Genomic DNA, 20799 nt, shown 5'->3' with positions numbered 1-20799 from the left:
TCCTTCCACTGAGACTGCCCTCAGTTGACATTTCCAACAGTAATTTCCGAGAGGCCCATTTTTTCTTCACCCCTTCACCAAACAAGAGATACTATTAATCATTTTCATTTTGCCAATCTAGGGGAAAAAATGTTTTTATTTTAATTAGCATGTCTCCCTACTTTCATACAACACATTTTGTATGCTTGTTGACCCACTTGTAATTCTCTGAATTGCCTGTTCACACCTTTTGCCCATTTTTCTTTTGGATAAGCCCAATAATTATACTAACTGCATGGATGGGTAAATAGAGACTCAGAGAGGGGCTATTACCCTGGTCACAAAGCAAGAGGGAGCCAGGACTAGGATACAATCTCCACCTGACTCCACAGTCTGAAGAATGGGTATTTGTTGCTGCTTTGATCTTTGTGACTACATGGGCTACACGGGTGCGTCCACCTCTCTGTCCCTTTGACTTCTGAGAGAGTAAGGTCTGCTGTACTCTCTTGTATGTCCAGGGCCCACTAAGGCAATCTGGATATAGTAAGGAACAAAACAGAAAAAAGTCCTTGCCCGGTGGAGCTCCCCTTCTGGTAGGTGTGAGTTGTAGTGGTGGTGTGTGTATGGATTAAAAGATACTTCCTTTTACAGCAATAAAGTTTTTTTCTTTACTTTTGTTTTGCTTTTTTTGCTTTTGGCTGTGCCACGAGATTTGTAGGATCTTATTTCTCTGACCAGAGAACTGGGGCATTGCACTGAAAGCGCCATCTAAAATCACTAGACCACCAGGGAACTCACAAAGTTATTTTTTAAAGTTTCCGGGAAAAGTCATTGCTTCTCAGGCCCTTGGGAATATTTCTCCCATCTCTGTTTCATAAAAGGAGCAACTAAAGCTGAAAGGGGGAAGGGACTTGTCTAAGGATACGCAAATCACTCAGTGGTCAAGATGGTTGAAGTGCAGATGGCTGACCTTTCTTCCTTTTTAAGACTTTAGTGCTTAATCATAAAAAAATAACCAACACTCTATGAGCACTTACTATATGCCAGACTATTCTCAGTGACTCATTTAATTCTCACTTTCTCATGGAGGTGGATATGATTCTTACGCCCATTAAAAATTTTATTTATTTATTTGGCTGTGCTGGGTCTTAGTTGTGACATTTGGTATCTTTAGTTGCAGCATGTGGAATTTAGTTCCCTGACCAGGGATCAAACCCAGGGCCCCCCTGCATTGGAAGCCTGGAGTCTTAGCCACTGGACCACTAGGGAAGTCCCTCTTATGTCCATTTTGATGGAGAAACCAAGGCACAGCTCTCTGGAGTCACTTACCAGAAACCAAGAAGTAGCAAAGCCAGACCTTTAAGTTCAGACTGCCTACAAGTCCATGCTGTTAGCCATTTCTGTATGGATTATCTCTAGACAGATACACCAGGGACTGCTCACAGGGATGGAGGCTGGGCGGGTGGCAGGCAGGAGGGGATGCTGATACAATAAATATATAAATTCTATAATTTTTAAAAGGTGATAAGGACTGTGAGGGGGAAACTGAGCAGAGATATGAAGGAATCGGGAGGGATGGGGAGGCAGAGGAGTTTTTAAGTAGACTGTTCGGGGTGTTCTAATTGAGAGGGTGACTTTTGAACAGAGACCTGAAGGAGGTGGGGAGTTGAAGCTTGTGGATCTCTTGGGAAAGAACCTCCCAGGCAGAGGGATCAGCCAGTGCCGAAGCCCAAACAGTGCCTGGTATGTTGGCAAAATAGTTGGGAGTCCAGCATGTCTGGAGCCGTGAGTGACAGCGGGAGAACGGGGCCTGGGGAGGGTGCGGGGGAGGTGAGGGCAGAGAATGGTCTGGGACCACTGCATCACGTGGGGTCTCATGGGCCATGGTGAGGAATTTGGTTTTTATTCCTCCAGAGAGATGAGAGCCATGGGAGAATTCAGAGCAGAAGAGCAACTTAGATGTTTGGGGTGTGGGAGGAGGGGGTTAACAGCTCTATTGAAACATAATTCACTACCATAAAATTCGCCCATATAAAATATAGGACTCAGTGGTTTTTGTTTAAAGTTTTTTCCCCCTTGTGATGGGAGCTTTTAAGATGGACTTTCTTAGCACCTTTCAGACATGCAATACAGGATTATTAATTATACTCACCATGTTGTACTTTATATCCCATGACTTACTTGTTTTACAACTAGAAATTTGCTTTTAACTCTCTTCACCCATTTTGCCCATCCCCCAACTCCTCAGGCAACCATCAATCTCTCTCTGTCTAGGAGCTTGTTTTTGTTTTTAGATTCCATATATAAATGAGACCCCCATGGCATTTGTCTTTTTCTGTCTGACTTATTTCATCTGTTGTCCATCCATGTTGTCACAAATGGCAAGATTTCCCTCTTTTTTATGCCTGAATAATATTCCATTATATTCACATTTTCTTTATTCATTCCCATCAGTGGACACTTAAGTTGCTTCCACAGTCTTGGCTATTGTAAGAAATGCTGCAATGAACATAGGGGTGAATGCATCCTTTTCAATTGCTGTTTTCATTTTCTTTAGATAAACACCCAGAAATGGAATTGCTGGATCATATGGTAGTTCTGTTTGTTTGAGGAAACTCCATACTGTTTGTCCATTGTGGCTGCACCCAGCTTACATTCCTAGGAATAGTGCACGAGGGTTCCTTTTTCTCGATATCCTTGAATGACACCTGTCATTGCTTGTCTTTTTGATGATGACCTTTCTGATAGATGTGAGGTGATATCTCATTGTGGCTTTGATTTGCCTTTCCTGGTGTTTAGTGATGTTGAGCGCCTTTTCATGTACCTGTTGGCCATCTGTATGTCTTATTTGGAAAAATGTATATTCAGATCCTCTGCCCATTTTTTAAAATCAGATTTTCTTTTTGCCTTTGAGTTGTATGAGTTCTTTATATATTTTGGATATTAGTTCTTTATGTATTCTGGATATTAATCCCTTATCTTGTACATGGTTAGCAATGCACCCCATTCAGTAAGTTGCCCTTTCATTTTGTTGATGATTTCCTGTGCAGAAACTCTTAATTTGATATAGTCCCACATTTATTTTTGCTTTTAGTGTCAAATCCAAAAAATAAAATAGTATCTCCATATCTGATGTCAAGTAGCTTACTGCTTATGTTTTCTCCTAGGGCTTTTGTGGTTTCAGTTCTTAGGTTCAGGTACTTAATTCATTTGAGTTAATTTTTGCATAAGGTGTAAGATAGGGGTCCAGTTTCATTCTTCTGCATGTGGCTGTTGAGTTTTCAGGACACCATTTATTGAAGAGACTATCTTTTCTCTATTGTATATCCTTGGCTCCTTTACTATAAATTAATTGCCCATGTATGCATCAGTTTATTTCTGGGCTTCCTATTCTGGTCTGTTGATCTATGTGTCTGTTTTTGTGCCAGTACCATGCTGTTTTAATTACCATAGCATTGTAATATAGTAAGAAATTAGGGCACATGATGCCTCCAGCTTTGTATTTCTTTCTCAAAATTGTTGTGGCTATTTAGGGTCTTTTCTGATCTCACACACATTGTAGAATTGTTTGTTCTATTTCTGAGAAAAATGCCATTGGAATTTTGGTAGGGATTGCACTGAATCTGTCAATTGCTTTGGATAGTATGGATAGCTTAACAGTATTAATCCTTCCAGTCCATGAACACAGGATGTCTTTCCATTTATTTCTGTCTTCTTAAGTGTCTTTTATCAAGGTTTTATCAATGGCTTTTATTACAGTCACAGAGTTGTCCTGTGATTATATTATCACCACAGTAAATTTCAGAACATTTCCATCACTCCAGGTAGAAACTCTGCATCCCTTGTCTGTCATCCTACAGTTTCCCCAGCAGGTGGGGATCCACTTTTGTAGATCTATTTTTGTCCTTATAGAGTGGCCTGTTCTGGAAATATACGTGGAATCACACAATATATAGTCTTTTGTAACTGTGTATTTCACTTAGCATAATGTTTCAAAGTTTATCCATGTTGTAGCACATGTCAGTACTGCATTTCTTTTTATTGCCAAATGATAGTCCATTGTTTGAATAGACCACATATAGTTTATCCATTTATCAGTTGATGAACATTTGGTCGTTTCCACTTTGGGGCTTTTGTGAATAATGCTGCTACGAACATTCAAATACAAGTGTTTGTGTTACTACATGCTTTCATTTCTCCTAGGTAGATACATAAGAGTGGAACTGATGGGTTATTTGGTAACCCTGTAATCTTTTGAGGAACTGCCAGAGTATTTTCTAAAATGGCAGCATCATTTTACATCCCCACCAGCAGTGTATGAGAGTGTCAGTTTCTCCATATTCTCACTAGCACTTGCTACAGTTATCTTGGGACTTTGTTTTAAACAGGGTCCCTCTGGCTGCTCTGTGCCTAACAGGCTGAGGGAGACAGAGGTATTAATAGAAGCTGGAGATCCAGTGAGTAGGGACTATAATTGTCCAAGTTGCAGGGCATGGTGCCTGGACCAGAGTGGGGGCAGCAGAGGAGGTGAGAAATGACTGGATTGTGGACAGACTTTGAAGATGGAGTTAATGGGATTTGTTGCTAGAGCAGTTGTGGGGTGTGAGAAAGGGAGGGGGGATCAAGATTGACCCATCAACTGAGATGAATAAGACGGTGGTAGGAAAGGGTTTGGCAGGTGGAATCAGCTCAGTTTTGGGCAACTGTGTTTGAGATACTGCAGACGTTCATATGGAATGTGCGGTAGGGCTTGGGTATTCCATGCTAGATTTATCGTTGGCAGTCACCGCATGTTTCTTTAATAATTCAAGTCAGAATTGAATCTGCAATCCAGGGTATCAGTTTCTCCCTCCAGAAAATGGGATCAGGAGTACCGCTGTCATGAGGTTGGGGAATTCCTCTGCAGCACAGGGAAGGATTGCACATCTGGAAACCAAGGTAATGGGTAGAGTGGAAAGGTCCGCAACCGGGAAGAGAAATGGAGGTTACGCTTGGTTCAGACAGCGTCCGCCTGTCCGTCTCCCCGCCCCCAGCCTCTGGCTGCCATTAGACAGGGAGGGAAGATTGGGTCGTCACCCTGTCTTTCCCCGCTCTGAGCCGTGTTTCCTCCTCCGGGGCTGCCCGGGCCAAAACTGCTGATGGAAACCAGCTGCGGGAGGCGCCGAGGTTAGGCGTAAACCCAGGCCCCTCCCCGGCGCCGGCCGACCCTGCTAAGGGAGGGGGACGGGGGCGCCCTAACTCCCCTCCGCTCTTCCGCAGCCGGGCCCGGGGCCCTGGCACGTCCGGCGCGCCTGATGCTTTCCAGATGTGAGCCTAGTTCCCCTCCCCCCAACCAGGCCCTGCTGCTCCCGCGCGATAGGGTGTTGGGGAGCCAGGGTCCGATATCCCCCTATCAAATTGGGGACCCAGGCCCGTATCCCCTGCCGGCCGGTCTCGCTTCCCTGTTCAGGCGGTAAAAACCGAATTGGGATGGAATGACTGCAGTAAAGACGCTTCTCTCCCCGACCTCCACGTCTTCCCGGGTTCGGCCTCCTCCCGTCCCGCAGCCAGCTAGGGAGGCGAGGTCGGGAGCTGGCCCCAAGACCCGCCCCTCGCGGCAAACCACACCCTGGACACGCCCCCAAATACCCGCCCCGAACACGCCCCCTCTAAGCCCCGCCCCGAACCACCACGCCCCTTCGGCGGCCCTGAGGTCTTGCCTCCGCGACGCGCCTCTGCCGTCTGGTCCCCCGCGGAGGGCGCGGTCGGTCGTGTCTGTCTCTCTACCGCGTTCTGTCTGTGTCTCGGTGTCCGTATTTCTCAGTCAGTTTCTGACTCTACTTTTCTGTCTCTGTGTCTCTCCTGTACCCTGCACGTCTCAATCTCTGCAACCCTCTGCCTGTCTCTGTCTCTCTCCTCTCCAAATTTCCGTCTCTGTGTCCCTATCTCTGCCTCTGTCTCTTCCGGCATCTCTCTCTCCCTCTCTCTGAATTTCTGTGTTCCAGTCCATCTTCAGTGAGCTTTCTCTAGCTCCCTCCACCTTCCTGTGTCTCTCCCACCTCTAATTCCCAGCCGGCCGGCGGGGGCGCTTTGCCCTCCGGGTTTCTACCTCCTACGGCTTTGGCGCCGGCGGGGTGGGCGGTTCGGCGGGCCGCGGGCGCCCCCGTGTGGCCGGCAGGGAGCTGTCAGGACACGACTGCGGGCTGAGTGTGCCGCGCCCGTAGGGGTGTGTTCAGGGCAGGGCGCTGTGGGCGTCCGTGGGTGACACTCGCTGTGTGAGTGTGTACTACTTTGAGATCGCGCGTGACGTCCAGAGGTTGTGCGTAGCTGTGTGACCTTGTGAGATTTTCTGTGACAGCCGTAAGCTGGGCGCGTGACTGTGTGAAATCGTGTTCAGTTCAGTTCAGTTCAGTCGCTCAGTCGTGTCCGACTCTTTGCGCCCCCCATGGACTGCAGCACGCCAGGCCTTCCTGTCCATCGCCAACTCCCGGAGTTTATTCAAACTCATGTCCACTGAGTCGGTGATGCCATCCAACCACCTCATCCTCTGTCGTCCCCTTCTCCTCCTGCCTTCAATCTTTCCCAGCATCACAGTCTTCAAATGAGTCAGTTCTTCAGATCATGTTACACCGAGACATTGTGTGTGACCGTGTATGTGACATATCGGTGACTGCATGTGACATCATGAGTTTGGGTGTCCATGAGACACTATTTGGGGGACTGTGACATCGAGAGACCATGTGTGAGCAAGAGGTCATGTGTGACAGTGTGCAATATGGCAAGGATGGGAGAGTTGTGTGTGTGTGTCCACGGGGAGATGGTGTGTGAGAGAGGGCAAGAATGAATGAGAATGACCCACCAAGTAATGGTGTGAGAAGCAGTATGAGAGACCTGTGGGGAGGGAAGCTGAGTGTGAGTGACCTTGTGAGTGTGCAACAAAGATGTGTCAGCCACAATGGTGACATGTGAGATGCTGGGTGTGACTGTGTGTAACACAGATCATGTGGGACCCTGAGAGACTGGCAGAGTGTCATGTCAGTGCATTAGAGAGTGTGCAACTGTCCAGGGTGCTCAGATGAGCGTGCAAGAGAAACCTCATGGGTGTGAGTTGTGACACTGGGAGGCTGCGGTGTGAAGGCAGCACCTGTGTGTGATACAGACTGTGTGAGGCTCAGCAAGACATCTTGAGAGGTTGTGTGTGATCCTGTGTGGAACTGTGTGTGTGTATACACTGGATGCTCAGAGGTCGTCCCTTTGACTGTGGTTGTGTAAGATGTCACTGGTGGTGATGGGCCTCTCAGATTGTGAGGGACTGTGTGACATTTCGAGAAGTCGAGTGACTGTGGCCCTGTGGAAGGTTAGGGTGGTTCAGGAGACTGTACACAATGAGGAGCTGTGCATCTCTGCGAGGGACTGTGAGTATGATTCTGTGTGCTGAGAGGGGATCATCTGGGATGGGGTGACACGGAGGTTGTGGGTGGGACAGGGTGGCAGAGCGTATGTAATGGAGTGTGAGGCTGTGTGGGACCCACAGGAGAGATTTGGATGACTGTGGGATAAATGCGGCAGAGCGGCGGGACTCATCCTAAGAGACTCTTGACCTGTGAGAGTGTGTGTGTGTGTGTGTGTGTGAGTGTGTGAGTGTGACAGAGATAGAGACAGAGATTGAGAAGGGAGACAGACAGAGAGGAAGGGAGAGAGACACAGACACACAAAGACAAAGAGAGAGATGGACAGACGTAATGAGAGGACCCAGAGAGAAAAGACGCAAGGGTGATGGGGATGCTGGTGGCAGGAGGAGGCGGGTCCTCAGGGGCTGTGCCCCAGGAGAGGGGGCGGGGCAGAACTGAAGTGGGGGGGACACCCAGACGCTGTGTCTCGGCCACCCGCCTGCCTTCCCAGCCCTGAGCAGCAACAGGTAGGATGCTGTGGTCCTGAACCCCAACAGCTGGTCCCTCTGCCTGGGAATGAATGAATGCGTGAGTGAATGAATGACTTTATCCTTGCTCATCTCCATCAGCCTGTCTTCCCCTCTGTCTCTCCGTGTGTCCCCTCCTGCACCTCCACTTCCTTCTGTCTGCCCTGCCCTTTCTCGCCTCTCTCCCCTCTATCACTGTCCCTCCCCCTAGCACTCTATGTGCCCCTCTTTTTGTTCTCTCCCACCTCCGTCACTCCATCTCTCCCCAAGCCTTCCATCGCCCCTTCTCTTTCCTCCCTCTGTCCTTTCGTCCGCTCTGTGCTTCTCTCTCCCTGTATCACTCTCTTTCCTCACACCCCTGTCTCCCTTCCTCCCTCTGTCTCTTCTCTCTCCATCGCTCCATCCCTCCCGCCCGCCTCTCCACCTTTCTCTCCTTCAGTCTCTTTATTCCCCCCTCCCTCTCCCCGTCTCTCTCTGTTTGTCCCCTCTGTTTGTCCCTGTCGCCATCCTCCCTGTCCCTCTCCCAGTTCTGGCTGGGTTGCCCCCCTCTCCAGCCCTTTCTCTGGCTGCTAATGAGCAGAGGAGCCTTTGAGGTGGCCAGGGCTGGGATGGGGGGCTCCCCGAGGGGGGCGGAGGGGGCAGCTGCTGCCAAGGCCCTAATGAGGCCCCCTCTGCGCCCCTCCCGCCGTGATCTTAATTCCTTCTTCTCCCTGGAGCCAGGGCTAATTGGCCTGGGGAGGGCCCCCTTCTGGCTCATGTGCTCTCTCCAGGAGGTGAGGACACCTGGATCTCTGGATCCAACACCTGTGTTCCTGTCCTTCTGTCCCTCCCTCCACCAGCTTCTCGGCCTCCCATCTGTGCTTTCCCCGCTGCCTTCCCTCTCTTCTCTGTTCCCTCCGTCACCTGCCTCTAGGTACCCCATCTGTGCACCCCTCCAAGCCTTCTCTTGGCCCTCTTGGCCCTGTTCATTGGTCCCTCTTTCGGCCGGCTTCTTGGTCCCCCATCTACGCAGATCTCCATCTCTCCCCTTTTCTTCTGTTTTTCTGTCTCTTCCTCCACTCTGGACACCGCATCGGTGAGCCCTTCACGCACGCCCCTGTTAACTGGGTTCCACCACCACCACCAACCCTATCTGGGGACCCAGTTTTGCCCTAGCCTACTCCTTCGCCTCCACTCCCACGGGCTTTTAACCTTTTCCCGCCGCAGCCATGTCCAACAACATGGCCAAGATCGCGGAGGCCCGGAAGACCGTGGAGCAGCTGAAGCTGGAGGTGAACATCGACCGCATGAAGGTGCTGGGTCGGGATGGGGAGGAAGGCCGCGGGCTCCGGGGCTGGAGTCTGGACTGGTCAGAGTTGAGAGTGGAGCCGGGAGTCCGGGTGGAAAGATCCCCTTAGGAACCGTACTGGACTCCAAGGAGGGGGGTTGGGAGGGTGGGGGGGAGGGGCTGGACCGAGAAGGGGCGGGGGCCAGACATGGGGCGGGGCCTAAGGTCGGGGCCTGGCCGTGGGAGGGGCCCGGGCAGGGGGCGGGGCCTGACCAGGGGCGGGCCTGACTAGAGGAGGGGTCCAGGCGGGGGCGGGGCCCAGGCGGGGGCGGGGCCCAGGCAGGGGCGGGGCGGGGCGTGTACATCTCCCCCTGGGTGCCCGCAGGTGTCGCAGGCAGCGGCCGAGCTCCTGGCCTTCTGCGAGACTCACGCGAAAGATGACCCGCTGGTGACGCCGGTACCCGCCGCAGAGAACCCCTTCCGAGACAAGCGCCTCTTCTGCGTCCTGCTCTGAGCCCTCCCGACAGTTTGACCCCCACCCCCCGTCAAAATATGAATCCAATAAACACGGTGACTGCGGGGCTGCCTGTGCTCTCGGGGAAACTGAGGCACGTGCAGAACTTGGGGCCACCATGGAGGAGCCCGTGTCCCTTCTCATTCCTTCTCCGTGTGTGTGGAGTGGGGGTGTGGGGCGAGGTTATGTGGATGCGGGGCGGGGGGATGTCAGAGGATACCCTGCGTCCTGGCTCTGGCCTCTACGGAGTGTTTCCGCAATCCTGAATTGAATTAATCGTCCCAACAGCCCCAGAAAGCAGTTGGCTACTTGTATGAGGAAACTGGGGCAAAGGAGGTCCCTTACTCAGAGTCACAAGAGAAGAGATAATGGGGTGAAGACTGGACGCTCCCGCTCTCTGAACCTCTCTGCTGGCGGCTCTTCTCGCCTCTCTCCTGGGTTGGAGGTCCTTAGAATACCCAGTACCCACCTTTCTCTTCCCCCGAATGATTCCAGCCCCTTTTTTCACATGGGCCTACTCTCTACCACAGCCCCACACCCACAAGCACTGAACTTGTCTCTGTTCCTTCTTTCATTCTTCCAAACACTCTTGGTCCTGTAATGGTTGAAACAGGGGTCATGGACACGACCAAGACAGCCCTGGCCCTGGGTTCCTGGGGTTCAGAATCCAGTGGGAGTGACAGACCTGTCCTCAGATAGTGATGATTCAGAGTGGGCAGGGCTGGGATGGGGGAATTCAGAGGGAAGGCCTGACTCAGCTTGAAGGTCAGGGAGGGCTTCCTGAAGGAGGGGACATCTGAGCTGGTACATGGTGGGAATTAAACGTGGGGACCCAGAGAAGAGAGAAGCAGGACTACAGGAGACAAATCAGTATGTACATTCTTTTCTATTTCCTTTTTTTGGGGGACATGGATTATGGTGACAGCCCTGATTCCTCTTCTGTGTTTCTCACCTCATACACTGGTGATCTCCAGGACCTGTGTTTGTTGTTTAGCTGCTAAGTTGTGTCTGACTTTTGGGGACCCCATGGACTGTAGCCCACCAGGCTCCTCTGTCCATGTGATATTCCAGGCAAGACTACTGGAGTGGGTAGCCATTTCCTTCTCCAGGGGATCTTCCTTACCTAGGGACTGAACCCATGTCTCCTGCATTGCAGGTAAATTCTTTACCACTGAGCCACTAGGGAAGCCCTTTAGGACCTTTATAGCCTGCAGGTGAATGAGAGTGCTTCACATAAAAGCCCATCTTGATGGCTTCTTCCATTTGGAAGGTCTGGGTGACCTCAGAACTGCATAACCTCCAGGGTGACCAGAGGCTATGAGACGGGGCCCTGGCTTTCCAGTTTGCCAAAGTCCCCACCACACCTTATTGTCTCCCAGTGAGGGACACTGGGGGTCAGATACTATTTATCACAGAGCCTGTGCCAGGAGCTTCTTACAGAGAAACAAAGAGAAAGGTAAAACGCCTTGAACCCATGATTCTGTTGAAAATAAAGAAATGTAGACTGGGTGAGCTATGGGCTTAGTTAATTATTTAACCTGGTTGGTCTGAGGTCCACTGAGTTTGCGACCCCTCCCCTCTCCACATGCCCCCTTGTCTTGAGTCTGCACCCCTGGATCTGGTCAAGATGACTCCCTGGGCCTCCCCTTCCCAGAGGGGCTGTGCCTGCGTCTGGCAAGTGCTCCATTATTCACATTGAATTAGGGTCCCCTGGGCCCCAAATCTGAGCTTCCTGTTGAATTGAGGCAAGAGACGCTGTAATTACATCTCCCTCCTGCCTCCCACCTCTCAGCCTGGCTCCGGCCCTGGTTGCATCATGTCTGTGGGAGCCCCGGGGGAGATGGGGGGACAGAGAGAGCCAAGGATGAGCTGAAGGGAGGAGGAGTGATGCTGAGGGGAAGTTGCCAGAAGGATTCTGGAATTTCACAGACTCAGCATCCTTGCATCTTAGAACCTGAAATGCAAAGGAATCTCAGAAATTCAGAGGGCTGGAATTCTGGAGTGTTTGAACCCTGTGGGGCCAGGATGGTGGGGTCCTGTCCCCTAATTGGGCTAGGAATCGGGAGCTTCACACTTCAGAAGTGTATGGACTTCTTGAGCCTGGCCTGTTAGACCCTTTGAACCCTGGGATCTTGGAGTTGGTCTCGGGGAATGGGAAGCTGGGGAGAAGCAAGTGGGGTTAGCTGACCTAGTGGTGGGGCAGGGAGCTGGAGGAATGTGTGCCTGCCTGGAGGAGTAGGGCTGGGTGAGCCTGTACCCCGACTGAGGCTGGGAGAGACGAGAAGCCAGAAGGGAGCAGTCCTGGGTGACCAGCCTCCAAATCGGATAATCTCATTAGTGGGTATGATTCTGGGGCAGCAACCACTTCTGTTTCCCCTTTCCTGCCACCCCCAGCTGTGAGGTCAGCTCTGGGGTCAGGCTCAGGCCTAGTCAGAGCCAGGCCAAAAGGCAGAGGTGAATACCTGGGGAAGAGCTGGCATTCAGCAGTTCCCTCCCACTTCACCCCAAATCCCAGGGCTTCGGGCTGCCCCACCCAGCTGTCCTGCCTCCACACCCCACCCCACATGCTTGGCACTGAGGGGCCAGAGAGTAGGAGTGGAGATAGCGGAGCCAGAAGGAGCCACAATCATGGCCATCACTTATCAGGAGTCCGGTTTCACAAGCCCCATCTCACTCCATTCTAATGGCAGCTCCCACAAGGACTCTGCTTACCCCCATTTTACAGACATGGAGACCCGCACGGAGAGAGAACCTGGTCAGCTGGGGCTTGAGGTTGGAGTGGGAGGAGCCAATGGATGACCTCGGGAGGGGCTGGAGGGGTTCAGAGGGGGCCTTGAGGGACAGAAGTGAGGGGATCCCAGGGGAGGCACCCAGCCCAGACAAATGCAGGGCAGGGGCAGCAGAGTAGGGACACCAGGGGCCGGTGAAGGAAGCGGCAGCTGGTAGGTGGGCAAGGGCCCATTGTAGGGTGGAAAACAGGGTGGTGGGCAGAGAATATTGGCCTCTAGCTGTAAGGGCTGGGGCCTGCTAAGGAGGGATGGGTCAGGATGGACACACGGCAGCTCCTCACAGCAGTGAGTGGGCACAGATGACAAGCGGGCCTGGCAGGCATGAGCAGCTGGTGGCACGTGGTGGGGGGGGGCGGGTACGAGGTGGGGCCAGCTTCCTCCCAGGGCACGGCCTGGAGGACGGAAGCCCGGGAGCCGGGAGAGGGTCAGGCCCAGGGCAAGCTGGCATCTTCGGTCAACAGCGCGACCAGATGCAGGCCTGGGCGGGCAGCTGTAGGCACTGGCCGGCAGGAGTGGGAGAGCTTGTCCTGGTCCCATTTCCTGGCCTGCTTGGTGCTTGTCCCCATGAGGACACTCGCCCAGATGGAATGACTCAGCCGAGGGCCTGCCCAGGCTCCAGCTATGACCTTCCACTCCCACGCCACTTGCACGCCACTTGGGACTACGCCCACATCGGATGGTACCACCTCTGAGTCCCTCAGCCCTATACACATGCTGGTTTGTTGAGTGAATAACAACCCCACCAGTAACTGTATGAGAGCTCCCTAAAAGCAGGGAGAGTGAATTCCATCTGTAAACTAGGTCCATCTAGTCAAACCTATGATTATGCCGGTAGTTCAAAGAGTCAGACACAACTGAGCCACTGAACTGAATCTTTGTTCAGCGACTGAACAAAGTACAACATGTACTTTGTTGTACTTTGTACAACATCCCAACAAAGGCAAGGCAGCCACTTGATGAAGACCATCAAGATACATACAGACACACGTGGGCTGACACAGCCATGAAGAAACACGTGGTCATCAATGAACAGACACAACACATCAATAAACACAGATACACAAAGAGACCTCACAGGAAAGAATACCTACCCACCGCTCACACACACACCATGCTGATACAATGCTCACTTAGGTGACCCAAACCCACACACGAAGTTCACAGGTCCACAGTCTCTAGCACGCTCTCTTCCGGGTACCCATTCCTCCCCTACGCGGTGCTGCATGGCCATTCCCAGTCCTCCCGGGGTTGTCCTCTCTCTTCTGCAGTGCTGCCCCAGGGTCCCTCTGGGGAGGCTTGAGTCCCTTCTCAGCAGCGCGTGGCAGGGGGAGGGTGCTGACTCACCCATCCAGAGCAGTTCCCTCCCACAGCTCTTCCCACCCCCAGAAGCCACCACCCCACCCTCCAACCCAGACCAGCTGGGGTGACCTCTCACAGCTGAGCAGGAGGCTGGGGGCTCCCCAGAAGATGAGCGTGTCTGACCCGGCATGAATCCCAGGGATTCTTCGGAAGGAGTGATAGTCATCACCTCTCCTGCCTGCTCTGGAGCACAGAATTCATATCAAGGTCGCCAGGGCTTCTGACCCTCAGCGGCAAAGGTGGGGAAACCGAGACCAGGAGAGGGGTACCGTCTGAGACCCTGCGGGTCAGAGGAGCAGCATGGACTTCCCGAAAGCTCGACAGTGCCTGGCGGGGGCGGGGGGGGCAGGAAGCCAGTGACAGGGAGGCTCCAGGCACCAAAGCACCCCCTCCCACCCCTGCAACTCCCCTGATGCTGAGACAGGACGCTAGCCTGCCAGGCGTCATCCTGAGTTCCCTTTGGTCTGGCTGGGGATCGCGCAGAGTATGAGGGGGGAACCACGTGGCCAAGTAGGCCTGAGACAAACACCAGTGCCCTCAGAGCAGCGCTGAATGGTCACTCTCCAGAGCCCCCGGTGTGGCCGGAGCTGGGGCAGGCACCCATCCTGGCGGAAGCTGGGAGTGCCAGCTGGGCGTGGGTGATAGGGAGACGGAAGATGGGGGAGAGGGGAGGGGATCGTAGTCATGGAGCCAGGGGTGACCTGAGGACAGAGAGAGGAAGTCAGTAGCTGCCCAGGGTCCAGTCCTCGGGGTCAGGACCATTCTTCCCGGCCTTGGATGTGCTATGAGATCTACACAGGTTCTCTCCTTGTTCCACAGAGGGGTCTGGGATGGGCCACTGGCCATGGTCAGCCCACCAGGCTCACGGAGTCAGTGTTGCCCCATTGTACAGACAAGGAAACTGAGGTCCCCTGGCTTCCCTTCCTGGCCTTGGGACCATCCCACAGCAAGGAGGTGGTTGAATGGGGACAGAAACTCCAGTCAAATGGCGTAGGATCTTGAATTGGTCATTTCTGCATTTAAATGGCCTTCCTGAAAAATAAGGGGCATCTGAGGTCTCTGAGGTCTTATCTGACCCTTGGGTGAGGAGGCCACATGGGAAATGGGCTCAGTGGGAAGAGGGACTGGTGACCACTGTGCTGGCCGCGGGCACACACAGGCGGACCACACAGGCGGGAGGGTGGTGCCGCTGGCAACGTGTCTGTGGAGGGCTGGGAGACGTTCTGGAAGAGCAATGTTGGAGCCCTGGACTGACTGCTGTCTGTGGCTAAAATATTATTCCTTGAAGTCAAGGTCACCAGCGCTTGGCCTGGGGCCCGGGAGGGCTGCTGGGGTGAGAGACAAGAGGGCGGGAGGGCGCTCCCCTTTGATACTGACCAGTGGAAATCCTGGCGGGGGGAGCTGTCCCCTACCCGTGGATGTCAGGTCCCTCCTCCCCCCACCGACGGGGCTCCAGGGACTGGCATTTCTTTCTTCTGGCAGGGCCACCTCTTCCCCCAACCTTGTGGAAGGAGTGAAGTTCGTCCAGGGAACAGAAATCTCAGTTGCGCCTGGAAAACACTACATAAGGGAAGAATTTCCTGGTCGTTTCTCAATCCTTAGGCAATGCCCTAACCCCGAGGGGCCTGAGCCTAGAATAGATGCCAGAGGCCACCCCCAGACCGCCTCACAGATTGGCTGTCTGTGCCGCTCAGGTCCTGTCCGGGTCCCCACGGGTGAGCTCCCGATTCTAGGGAGATGATGACTCGGGTGATCCCCACCCGGGGTGCTGCTGGGCAGCGCTGGGAAGGCGGAAGGGTGCAGAGTCATAAAGAGCCAGCCGGAGGAGGTGGCAGGTGGTTCAGGATGGGGTCCGTGAGAGGACGCGAGGAGGGAGAGGGAGACGCGGGAGATGGATGGGTGTCTTGGGCAGGGGGGTGGAGGGGAACGCGCCAGGGAAGGCGGGAGGGAGCCAAGGGGCCTCCTGGAGAAGGCAGGGGGAGGGAAGGCGGGGCAGAGAGAGGAAATGAAAAGCCAGGGCGAGTGATCGGGGTTAGATGAGTTAGGGAGGGAGGAGGGAGGGACGTCAGGAGAAGCTGCCACTCGGAGCCAGACCCAGAGAGCAAGACCTGGGAGAAGGAGCGCAGGGGGACAGAGGGGCTGAGAGAGTCGGCAGAGGTGCGGTGAGGAGGGGCTGGGCAAGCAGAGGTGCAGAGGAGGGGATAGGTCGGGAGAGGCTGGGAGGGAGGGAGGGAGAGGTGAAGGGAGTGGACCAGGGAGGAGACTGAGCCAGAGCCGGAGCCAGAGACAGAGAAGGAGAGAACGAGGGGCTTGGCAAGGGCAGGATTAGACGGAGAGGCAAAGGTAGCGGAGGAAAGAAACGGGAGGGAGAGTCAGGGAGGGAGCCTGGCGAGACAGGGGCAGAGAGAAACAGACGCCCCAGAAGTGCGGAGGGTAGCCTGGGCCTCCCCTCCACCTCCAGCTGCACCGAGGACCGGGGGAGCAGGGAGCGAGGTGCTGGGTATCACAGGGGTGGACCCGTCTCCCCTTCCCTTGCCACCTCCCACCCCCCACCTCCCCGGGGACCCCTCCTGCCCCGCTCCCCGGGAGGCAGCCGGAGGCCGGGGATGGCGGATTCATGCCGGAACCTCACCTACGTGCGGGACTCGGTGGGCCCGGCCACCAGCACCCTGATGTTCGTGGCGGGCGTGGTGGGCAATGGCCTGGCGCTGGGCATCTTGGGGGCGCGGCGGCGGTCGCGCCCCTCGGCCTTCGCTGTGCTGGTCACCGGGCTGGCGGTCACCGACCTGCTGGGCACGTGCTTCCTGAGCCCGGCCGTGTTCGTGGCCTATGCCCGCAACAGCTCGCTGCTGGGCCTGGCCCGGGGCCGCCCGGCGCTGTGCGACGCCTTCGCCTTCGCCATGACCTTCTTCGGCCTGGCCTCCACGCTCATCCTCTTCGCCATGGCCGTGGAGCGCTGCCTGGCGCTCAGCCACCCCTACCTCTACGCCCAGCTGGACGGGCCCCGCCGCGCCCGCCTGGCGTTGCCAGCCATCTACGCCTTCTGCACGGTCTTCTGCTCGCTGCCCCTCCTGGGCCTGGGCCAACACCAGCAGTACTGCCCCGGCAGCTGGTGCTTCATCCGCATGCGCTCGGCCGAGCCGGGCGGCTGCGCCTTCTCGCTGGCCTATGCCAGCCTCGTGGCCCTGCTGGTGGCCGCCATCGTCCTCTGCAATGGCTCCGTCACCCTCAGCCTCTGCCGCATGTACCGCCAGCAGAGGCGCCACCAGGGCTCGCTGGTCCTCGGCCCCCGGGCGGGCGAGGACGAGGTTGACTACCTGATTCTGCTGGCCCTTATGACGGGCATCATGGCCGTGTGCTCCCTGCCTCTCACGGTGAGTCCCCTGGGCAGCTCCGGTGGGCGGTGGGGAGGAGAGCAGCGCCCAGTTCTAGCTGCCACTGTTTGCGCCCATTTCACGGATGGGGAAACTGAGGTTCAAAGAGGTCAGAGACTTTGTCCACAGTCAAACTCCAAACTTTACAGAGACGTTTCTCCCTGCTTGCTTCTGCTCCATTTGACTCCTCCTGACCCTTGTCTCCCCTCTTCCACATCCCTAGCCACCCCCTGCCAGTGCCATCCCCTCCACCAACCTTCCCCTACCCCTGCAAGACTAATAAGATCCATCATTCAATATTGCACTCTGTCTACCCTGTGCTCAGTGGTTTAGAAATCCCTTCTCTGATCATCTCAAGAATGATCTTACGCATCTATTCCACAAGCATTTAGCAAGAAATGTGATGAAGTTTCTGTCAGCATTTCTACAAAGGAGTGGTGATGATGTCTTTTGCCCATGAGGCAGGGCTGCACCCTGGGCTCCTCTGATGCCAGGGTCTGATCTCCTTGCCACCCCGCTCCCCATTTCTCCAGCCCCACCCATGTAGCTGCCCTTGGGCTCTCCTGGACTCACCCCTTCCCTGCAGGAACTCCTGCCGTCCCTCCCAGAGGGCAGCATGGCTGATCGTGGTCCTGGGCCCCCAGTCCTCCTGATACTGTCTGGACCTCAGCTTCTCTTTCTGCAAAATGCAAGGTCTAGGGTTAGAGTTGAGAGTCACCAAACCTTTGAGGGGGTGACGGAGGACTCAGAGATGGCATACACACACACACACACACACACACACAGCCGTGGGACCCAGCCTCGCGGCCCCACCTCTCCCCCTCTAGGGCTTTGCTGACTGTCTCCTGGGGCTTTCTCTCCCTCTGCCCCTGGATGCATTTCTTTTTTAGCTCTCATCTTATTTCTTCCCCTTCAGACAGGCCGCGCCTCCCTCATTTCCGCCAGTGAGCAAGGGAGAGGAGGGGGTCCAGAGTGGGGTGTGTGTTGAGGGGTGGGGCAGAGGAGTCCTGGGGTGCTTCTTGATCGCTCTCCACTTGCCCTCAGATCCGCGGCTTCACCCAGGCCATCACCCCGGACAGCAGTGAGATGGGAGACCTCCTGGCCTTCCGTTTCAATGCCTTCAACCCCATTCTGGATCCCTGGGTCTTTATCCTCTTCCGCAAGTCCGTCTTCCGGCGGCTGAAGCTCTGGTTCTGTTGCCTGTACTCGAGGCCTGCCCAAGGCGACTCTCGGACGTCCCTCTCTCGGTCTGCCTCGGGGAGGAAGGACTCAAGCGCCCCCCCTGCTCTCAAGGGGAAAAAGGGGAACTGGGTGCCTTTGTCAGCCTGGGGCGAGGGGCAGGGGGCGCCCTTGCCAGCCGCACAGCCACCCACCAGCACCGTGGGAACACCCTCCAAACCGGGGTCCGAGGCAGCCTGCTCCCTCTGCTGACATCTGCCCGGTGATCACCCGCCCTGTCTTCCGGCCGCAGCTGCCAGATATTCAGGGACATGACCGATGGCTGCGGGCGGATCAGCCTAGAGATGGTTCCTGGAGCCCTGCCGGCCGGAACACGGACCCTCTGGATTCAGGGGATGATCAGCTGCTATTTCTCCTTCCTCCGGGTGGCCACGAGGGGCTGCAGGAGGAGGGAGATGTGGAAAGGAAGTATCCTGGAACATAAAAAGAACAGTTCTCTCAAAATATCCAGCGGCTTGGCTGGCCTGGTCTGGCCCTCACTTGCCCATCCATCTCACTGTCTAAATATTTAGAAGGCAGAAATGTTCCCAGCGGCTTCTGTGCGCTCAGGTCTGCTCTGGTTAGGGTTCTGCCTCTGATCTTCCTTCATTCAGGGTGCCCTGATGCCCACCCCAAGGCCCCAGCGGACACCCCTGAGCCTGGCTCTGCGTTGCGGGGGGGAGTTCCCCAAGAGCCACCCTCTCTCTGCCTCATGAAAGCCTGGGGTTCCCTGACAAGTTCCCTGTCTCCCTTTCCTTCCGATTCCCCATTGGACTTGGGAGGCCTGGTCCACCCCCCTCCCCACCAAGGCAGAAGGGGTGACTGTTGCCTTGGGAGTGACACCACTGGACAGTTGCCTGAGAAAAACTGCATGGCTTGGTGAGTTGCAAGATGTGGATGGCAGGTGGCAGGAGAAGCTGGAGAATGATGGGGTGGGAGCTACAGAACCCATCCTTGGATAAATAGCTGCCCACCCCCCCAACTGCCCCTGCAGAGCCTGACCTTATGCCCTGTGTCCTCGGAACCCTCGCAAAAATGTCATCCATCCATTCATTCATTCAACAAATAGTGAGCCCTGAATCTACCAGGTGCTGGGGACACAAACCGATCTCAGCCCCACCTGGGACTCCTCTAGGGTAATTTCCAGCCTTCAGTTCCCCTTCTGATAGCCAGGGCTTTTCCAGCCATCCACCCCTCTCTCCTCACAGCCATCCTCTGCCGAACTCAAGGGTTTTCCAGGAGTGAGCATGAAAGGAAGTGGTGCTTCGGGTGGTGGGAGGAGGTGAATGGGAAAGCCCCCAGACTCTCCCTGGCCCTGATTCCACTTTCTCACTTGCTTCAGGGTTAAAGCAATCATTCCGCCTCTGGGAGGGGTGAGGGTGGGGGTGGGTGGAGGAATAGATGAGGCAAGAACTTCCTATAAAGACGGGCGGCTAAAGTGAGTCCTCCACCTCGTGAGTTGCACCCTCCTGGCTCCAGCCTACTATTATTAGAGCCACTCTACATAGGCTGGAATCAAGGTCCAGAGAGGGCAATCACCAGCCCCAGGTCACACAGCGAGGAGAAAGAGCAGCCTGCAGGTGGAGCTGTTTTTTTTTTTTTTCCCTCTGGCTGTGTTGTGCAGCTTGTGGGATCTTAGTTCCCCATTCAAAACCAGGGCTCTTTGCAGTGCAAGAGTGGAGTCCTAACCACTGGACCGCCAGGGAATTCCCTGGTTTACCTTTTTATCTCCTTAATCCAGATTGGGTTAGTGAGATTGCCTTGGTTTCCTTTAGAATGGTGATCATAATCTAGTACTTAATTTACAGGGCTAGCTGAGGATTAAATGATTCAATTTAATCATTAAAAAGCAATTTAGCATAAGACCTGGAGCAAAGCCCACAATATGTGTTACTGTTACTGCTGCTATTGCCTGGCTATTGGTATTTGTTGTCTTTGGCATCTGAGCACATGTGGCTTGAAAACAAAACTTTTATCCATTGTTCTGACATTGTTTCACACCCGCTCCCCAACCCCAAGTCACTTTGTTTCATTTGAAGGAGTGGCTGTGAGAGTTAAAAATAGATCAAGATGACTGCTTAATGGGTAGGGGGTTTCCTTTTGGGGGAATGAAAATATCCTGGAACTAGAGAGTGATGGTGGTTGTACAATGTCCTCAATGTACTAAATGTCACTGAATTGTACATTTTGAGATGGTTAAAATGGTACATTTTGTGTTATGGGTATTTTACCACAATTAAAAAAAAAAAAACAACACGTGTAATACTGGAAAAAATTGAGGAAGTTTTTTTTTTTTTTTTAAATTGAGGAAGTTTAGAAACTTTTATAGCAGTCTTGCCAGAGTCATATTGTATCGCTTGAATTCAATAATAAACATGTTGACTTGTACCAAAACAAACCAG

At 54.2% G+C, this 20799-nt stretch overlaps 2 protein-coding genes and 1 long non-coding RNA gene across 13 annotated transcripts; 2 read left to right on the top strand and 1 right to left on the bottom strand.

Moving 5' to 3' along the window:
* Window positions 1-4466: 4466 nt before the first annotated feature.
* GNG8 (G protein subunit gamma 8) lies at window positions 4467-9779 on the top strand. Of its 11 annotated transcripts, none has more exons than XM_043437864.1 (4): window positions 4467-4506; window positions 4822-4917; window positions 9083-9168; window positions 9529-9779. In XM_043437864.1, exons 3-4 carry the CDS (start codon window positions 9085-9087, stop codon window positions 9655-9657), a joined length of 213 nt encoding a protein of 70 aa, XP_043293799.1. In that variant the 5' UTR covers window positions 4467-4506; window positions 4822-4917; window positions 9083-9084; the 3' UTR covers window positions 9658-9779. The 11 variants fall into 11 exon arrangements, 10 of the variants coding, with proteins under 10 accessions (XP_043293799.1, XP_043293803.1, XP_043293805.1 ...); XM_043437868.1 differs by having other exon boundaries at window positions 4487-4506; window positions 4835-4917; XM_043437870.1 differs by lacking the exon at window positions 4467-4506 and adding an exon at window positions 5429-5542 and having other exon boundaries at window positions 4832-4917.
* A 5452-nt stretch (window positions 9780-15231) lies between these two features.
* On the bottom strand, window positions 15232-17853 carry LOC122421557. Its single transcript, XR_006263516.1, has 3 exons — window positions 17753-17853; window positions 16438-16591; window positions 15232-15365 (listed from the first exon to the last, which is right to left on the bottom strand). It is a non-coding gene; the product is annotated as an uncharacterized LOC122421557 (long non-coding RNA).
* PTGIR (prostaglandin I2 receptor) lies at window positions 15342-20778 on the top strand. Its single transcript, XM_043437678.1, has 3 exons — window positions 15342-15962; window positions 15993-17179; window positions 18224-20778. The coding sequence occupies exons 2-3, from the start codon at window positions 16412-16414 to the stop codon at window positions 18608-18610; spliced, it is 1155 nt and encodes a 384-aa protein (XP_043293613.1). The 5' UTR covers window positions 15342-15962; window positions 15993-16411; the 3' UTR covers window positions 18611-20778.
* Window positions 20779-20799: the final 21 nt, after the last annotated feature.

This window comes from Cervus canadensis, chromosome 18 (genome assembly GCF_019320065.1).
Source record: "Cervus canadensis isolate Bull #8, Minnesota chromosome 18, ASM1932006v1, whole genome shotgun sequence".
NCBI classification, from domain to species: Eukaryota; Metazoa; Chordata; class Mammalia; order Artiodactyla; family Cervidae; genus Cervus; species Cervus canadensis.
Note: the sequence above shows the minus strand (reverse complement) of the source record. Positions and strands in the feature narration are given on the sequence as shown.